The sequence below is a fragment of the Paramisgurnus dabryanus genome, chromosome 3 (assembly GCF_030506205.2).
Source record: "Paramisgurnus dabryanus chromosome 3, PD_genome_1.1, whole genome shotgun sequence".
Taxonomy (NCBI): Eukaryota; Metazoa; Chordata; class Actinopteri; order Cypriniformes; family Cobitidae; genus Paramisgurnus; species Paramisgurnus dabryanus.
The window spans coordinates 13,634,791-13,641,376 of NC_133339.1; the positions used below are offsets into that span (position 1 = coordinate 13,634,791).

General features: G+C 37.4%; 1 protein-coding gene across 1 annotated transcript; it reads left to right on the plus strand.

The window, feature by feature from the left end:
* The first annotated feature begins 1,126 nt into the window (after positions 1–1,126).
* LOC135768974 (uncharacterized) lies at positions 1,127–3,804 on the plus strand. Its single transcript, XM_065278334.1, has one exon. The coding sequence runs from the start codon at positions 1,604–1,606 to the stop codon at positions 2,945–2,947; it is 1,344 nt and encodes a 447-aa protein (XP_065134406.1). The 5' UTR covers positions 1,127–1,603; the 3' UTR covers positions 2,948–3,804.
* Positions 3,805–6,586: the final 2,782 nt, after the last annotated feature.

Sequence of the window (6,586 nt, forward strand, 5' to 3'; positions counted from 1 at the left end):
AGTAGGCAAATGCCTAGGGCCTCAAGCTTGGAAGGGGGGCCTCAATAACTGCTAAGTCCATGTGCGCTGGTCCGACAATCACTACTGACAGCATTAAATTAAGTTTTAAGGTGAGTTCAACTTTATGGGGCGCCGCCACTGCAAGAATTAAGTTTGTATTTAAAAAAGTTTGTATTTAAAGTCAAACAGCAAACAAAACTGGCGTTACCTAAAGTAAACTGTCTGTATATCTTGTAAGTCCTCTACACTTTATTTTAGTTTTCATATCATGAAAGTAGTTTGTCTGTTTAACTTCCAGTGACAGCTGATTTTTATGGATATTTAAGGTAGTTTATAAAAAGGTATTGCAATAGTCTGATAGATAACTTTATACTGTATATTGGTTAAGTAAGTGGGAAATTCTTCTTCATACCAAGTTTAAATAAAAAAACAATAAAAGTTTTCTAGGAGGTGTTCACCTGTAATTTTTTTACGGTTAGGGGTTTTGCAATGTACTGTTGTCTTTTTAGTTTTACTCTTTGGAGAAAGCAAAACTGTTATCCTGTGTTATCCCAAAAAGGTGGTGTTTTTAATAAATGTGACTGCCTTAAAATTTTTAACACATGTGGTTTTGCATAATTTCTAATTACATTTTAGCATAAAGTTAATCAATTTGTTGATAAAACTTAATAAAAATGAAAAGTAATGGGGAAAAACATGTTTATTAGTAGTGCTCATCTGATTTCTTACGCAGTAGAAAAACACGTTCTCACATTATTCTGAAAATTAGAGGTGTTTGAGGGGCCTCCAACATAAATTTTGCCTAGGGCCTCCAAATATCTAGAACCGGCCCTGTCTCTATGAAAAGTCCGTCACAAAAATGGAATTATCTCTGCTTTTTGCTCAAAATGTGGTGTTTTTGCAAAAACCTACCCATATTCAAAAGCTGATTACAAAAGAACTACTCAAGGTAGGATGAAACAGTTTTTTTTTTTGAAAGCAGAGGGTATGTTCTTTCATTTGGTATATAGTATGTTTATATATTTGAAGAACAACATTTTCTGGAAGGCATTAAACTTTTGTGAAAATCATGAAAAATGCTGGCGCTGGCTGACAACTTTTTTTTAAAAACGCTGGCGGTGAAAGAGTTAAAGTAGACTATCTACATTAATGTAGTGATCAACAGGGGTGATTCATTTTAGTGAGGTTCAGCCCCCCAATGAGGGCATAATAAGCATAAGCACCAATAGCAGCAGGGCTGATCACTACACAGAATGATCACCGACACCTGTCATCCAATCACAGACCCACTTCAGTGTACATTAAAGAGAGTGATATAATACAATTTCATATTTTCTTATTGTATAGTGGGTTATTTAGCTGATTCACAGCCTATACATGTGTTTTAATTAACTTATTTGTTGATGATGTTGACTTCAAACTACAGCTTATATATAGTTTGTCACACGTAGATTAATATGAAGTGGATACCTTTTTAACCCTTATTGTAGTTAATGAGTCACAAGTATTTTGTTTTAGACATATATTAAAGGTAATATTTCAACTAAAGGACTGTTAAAAGCTGATTTATCAATATGAACTATTTACTGTCTTCATTTTAGATATGATGGAAGTGAAAGAGGAGAGTCAAGCTGAAGTGGATGAGAAACATCAGATTGTAAAAATAAACCATAATGTTTCACAGAAAGAAACTCTGAAGACAGAAGACATAAAGTGTGAAAATAGATTCAGTGAAGATGAACGCCCTGCAGATCACAAGAGGACTCACAGTGAGAAGAAACCTTTCACATGTCAACAGTGTGGAAAGAGTTTCACTTTTCAATCGAACCTTAGCCGGCACAAGAAAGCTCACATGGGAAAGCAACACGCGTGCCAGCATTGTAACAAGAGTTTCCCAGATACAACTAAACTTAAGATACACATGATGTCTCACACTGGAGAGAAACCTTTCACATGTCATCTGTGTGGAAAGAGTTTGAGAACAAATACTACCCTTAAAGGACACATGATGATTCACACTGGAGAGAAACCACACGTGTGCCATCAGTGTGGAAAGAGTTTTATAACTGCAGGTGAACTTAGGAAACACATGAGGACTCACACTGGAGAGAAACCTTTCACATGTCAACAGTGTGGAAAGAGTTTCAGAAGAAAAGAGTGCCTTAACATACATGTGAGGATTCACACTGGACAGAAACCATTTATGTGCCATCAGTGTGGAAAGAGTTTCAGAAGAAAAGCTCACCTTAACAACCATGTGATGATTCACACTGGAGAGAAACCATTCAAGTGCCATCAGTGTGGAAAGAGTTTCACATTTACAAGTGGACTTAAGATACACATGAGGATTCACACTGGAGATAAAGCACATGTGTGCCATCAGTGTGGAAAGAGTTTTGAAACTGCAAGTAACCTTAACAGACATTTGAGAAGTCACACAGGAGAGAAACCTTACTCTTGTCAACAGTGTGGAAAGAGTTTCACCTTTCAGTCAAACCTTAACCGCCACATGAAAACTCACAGTGGGGAAAAGACAGACGTGTGCCATCAGTGTGGAAAGAGTTTTGCAACTGCAAGTAACCTTAACAGACATTTGAGAATTCACACCGGAGAGAAACCTTTCACGTGTCAACAGTGTGGAAAGAGTTTCACCTTTCAGTCGAACCTTAACCGCCACATGAAAACTCACAGTGGGGAAAAGCCACACACGTGCCATCACTGTGACAAGAGTTTCCCAGATACAAGTAAACTTAAGAAACACATGAGGACTCACACTGGAGAGAAACCTTACACTTGTCACAACTGTGGAAAGAGTTTCTCTGTTGAAAGTAACCTTAAGGTACATGCAAGGATTCACACTGGAGAGAAACCGTTCACATGCCATGAGTGTGAAAAGAGTTTCAAAACTAAAACTAACCTTAACACACACATGAGAATCCACACTTGATAGAAACCATTCATGTGTCAACAGTGTGGATATGGCAACAAAGTTTATAAATCAGCTGAGGTCTTAATAATAAAACAGTCTGGAGGATCCTTACTAAAACTCTACAAACGCAAAAAACACAAAATGGTGTACAGCAAAAAAGATTTAGGCCGTTTCTCAATCTGTGTTCTTGTCTGTACTTGTGTTCTTGTGAAACATCATCAGTCGCGATCCAAGTACTGTTCCAATTACAAGTTCACATCAAGCCAAGTTCACATAACATCTCACGACGTGTTCTTGATCCGCTCATTTTATTAAGGATGCATCAGAAGGGGACTTGTGTGGACTTATGACAGCCAAGTTTCCCAGAATGCATTTTACGTCAGCGGCAATAAAGCTTAAAACCTGCACAATGTTTGAAATATTACTCTTTCTGTGTCATAAAATGTTGCTGTTTAGTCAAGAATATAGCTGAATGAACTTCAAATCTGTGGTCAGTTAGTAAAGATAGGACCTATATTTAAATTCCCTCTGATGATTTTGGATATTTGAGTTCAAGTTGATCAGCGGGCAGTCAGTGTCGTGTACACCGCCGAGGGCAGATTCATCTCTGCAAGTCCTTCTGAAATGTGCCGCTGTCTCATTGCACCTGCTCTGCGTTTCAGTGTCTGATGGTCAAACATGAAATATTCTCTTTGGATATATCTAACTGCCATTTTTCTGTCTCAGTAATTTATTTCTCTTTATTATTCATATGAAGTCTGTTTTGTTATTATTGTTTTAACCTATGTTAAAGTTAAGTTTCATAACTTAAATCACATATTTTCTATAGAATCTTGACACTGAATCACTGCCTTTGTACTTAAGATTTGTTTCTTGTTTACTTCATGTTGTACAAAAGGTTTGTAGTTTTATAATAAATGGTTGTGTTTTATATCATATTTCATTTTGTAATGAATACATTAATCAGTGTGCGTGTTACCTGAACCACATTCATATTTTCAAGCAAGCACATTTCACACTCAAGCAAGGTTTTTGCAATTTATGTTTTGTTTTATTGCAAAAATATATTAAAATAAGCCAGGGCTGCACATATTGGTGAGACTGAATGACGACCTCAAGTAGGTAGCCTACTATTCATTTGCTATATAACATAACCATTTAATGATAAATATGCACAGTAATTAAAGGCTCTCTAAGCGAATCTGCGAGACGTTAGTTATTGTTGACGTTTGAAACTGTTTTCAAACAGACGGAGCGTAGCTAACTCCTCCCCCTCCCTTCCGTGCGTTCATGAACGCGCCCAACCCCCACCCCCAAATCCTTTTTGTCGTTTATTGACTGGAATACTTTGTTTTGTTTTGTGATGCTAGGTTTGGCCACTTGTTGATATTGCTGTTTGTGAAGCCTGGGCTGTCTACAGAGATCGCGGTTTTTTACAGTTTGATCAGCGGACAGGCAGCAAGCAGATAGTGAGGGGATGTTTCCGGTATGTAACAAAAAATGTTTTATGGTCTAAAACGCTTGAATTCGCTTAGAGCGCCTTTAAGGAAAATATTTGGTGTTCTGCATTATCTAATGGTAGGGTATTTGATGCTGTATTTCATGCAATCGGGCCATCTCCTCCTGCACTCCCTTGATAAAGACAGCGCTGATTAAATTTTTATTAAACATTAAACATAAATTAAACATTTTATTTAAGATTGGATTTTAAATAATTTTAACTCTGTACAAATTCAAATAACACTAGTAAATTTAAGTGTTACACTGTGGTTTAGGGAACGTCTCCATAACCTTGTGCTAATGTTAGGGGAACGTTTTCCCAACATTACGCTAATGTTCCCTTAATATACCGCCCTTAGTCACAAATCCGAGGCCATGTTTTATTTCTCCAGCAAGGAAACATTAACATCGTAGAACTACACAAGACAACATACCACAATCAATCATACATTTATAAACATAAGCACAAGTTATCACAATCTCAAATATAAAAAAAGGGAGCGCTGCCCGGACTCAAAAAATATGTAAAAGTCGAGGTGCTCTTTGGATAGGAGAATAGTGGTATAGCAAAAACAAAGAAAAACTCCAAGGCAAGCGCAAGTTAATCATTATTAAAATTGTCACCTTGTCAACAGGCTAGGCAGGCAACTGCTTGGAGCCCCGAGCCGCTAGAGGGCCCCCGAGTTTGCTTCTCAGATGGCCAGCTACAGCTGGTAGATGAATGTAGATCCTCAATACGACTGCATATCAAAATTCTGATTGGATGAAATGTTGATTGACATTGGCTTAGCCCAGTCAAAATCCAACCCAGGTGGATAACTTGCCAGTTTCGAAAATGAACGTAGCGAATAGATGACATTCGTGCCGCAGTTGATCCGTATGGATCACGACCCACGGTTCGGCTCGCATGTGATTCCCAGATTAATACACAAATTTAAATAGGAAAAGTTTATTATTTGCACGTGTTTCAAAGGCTTGCAAATGTCACTCAAGTGATTTAAAACAATTTAACCACAAAAAGGCGCTAAAGTAAGGAGCTTTTTGTAAGCACATGTGGTTAAATGTGTCCGGTCCAGCTTCAGTCAGGCGTGATCAATCATCCCTAACTTATATGCCCTTCAACGATCAGAACTCTTGATGTGTAAACTTTAGAGAGTTGCGTCACTGTGTCTCATAGTGTAATCGATTAAAATACATTTAGTGAATAGAGCAATGAAAAACAACTTAACGTTTTTATGTTGGACGACTTTACACTGCGCCGTTTGGAATTCGCTCTCTGTCTATGTGTGTGCGCGCCAGGAGTGTCGCTATACCCATTTTACTGGGGTGTTTTTTTGCCTCTGTGTAAATCTCAAGTTTAAATTTTAGCAGTTAACTAGAGCAAACGCGGCAAAAAACTGATCTATATGCAATGTAATTACGAAGCCGTCGCATTGACGCTTTCACGCACGTATCCATGTCCGCGCACGTCTTTGCGTTCATCCGCGCACAGCCGCATTCAAAAGGTGATGCCACACGAGTGAGTTACCTTATGAAACATGACGAGACTAAAGTAAGTATCTAAATAATAATGCTAATCTTATTTTGACTCGATCATTATTGGCTTCTGTAGATGTACATCAGAAATGTTTTGTGCAAATCAGGGAAAGGGTAAAAGAAAGGTGAGATGATGAGTTTAAGGGAGGTAAGACAAACTACATCCTCACCCTGTCAGGTCTCAAACATTAGAGGAAAAATCTCAGGAAAACCTCTTGTCAAGTTTATAGAATTGCATTGTTGCAGAGAAAAGTAATTACTATTGTTTAACTCTAGGACACTAATTTACATACCAGTTAGCAGTAACTATGCAAAACAAAATCACTAGTGTTAAATGTACACTGCTGGTGTATATATGGGTACCACCAGGTCTCGTGGTACCCATATAAACACCAGCAGTGTACATTTAACACTGGTGATTCTGAGATTATTTAGTATAGCAGTCATAAAATGACTGGTTTCTTAAAATATTCTTGTAAAATATTCTTGCAAAAATAAGTTATTAATCATTGCTATCATTGTAGGCTATAATGTAGAAAATATTTCTCTGCTGTCATTATTTCCAAACATGTTATGCCATTTATGCCTCCAAACATGTTAATAATATTAGGTATGATGAAG

Bases quoted from the DNA above. Each gene is read 5' to 3' on its own strand.
- LOC135768974 (XM_065278334.1), top strand. From the start codon at position 1,604: ATGATGGAAGTGAAAGAGGAGAGTCAAGCTGAAGTGGATGAGAAACAT.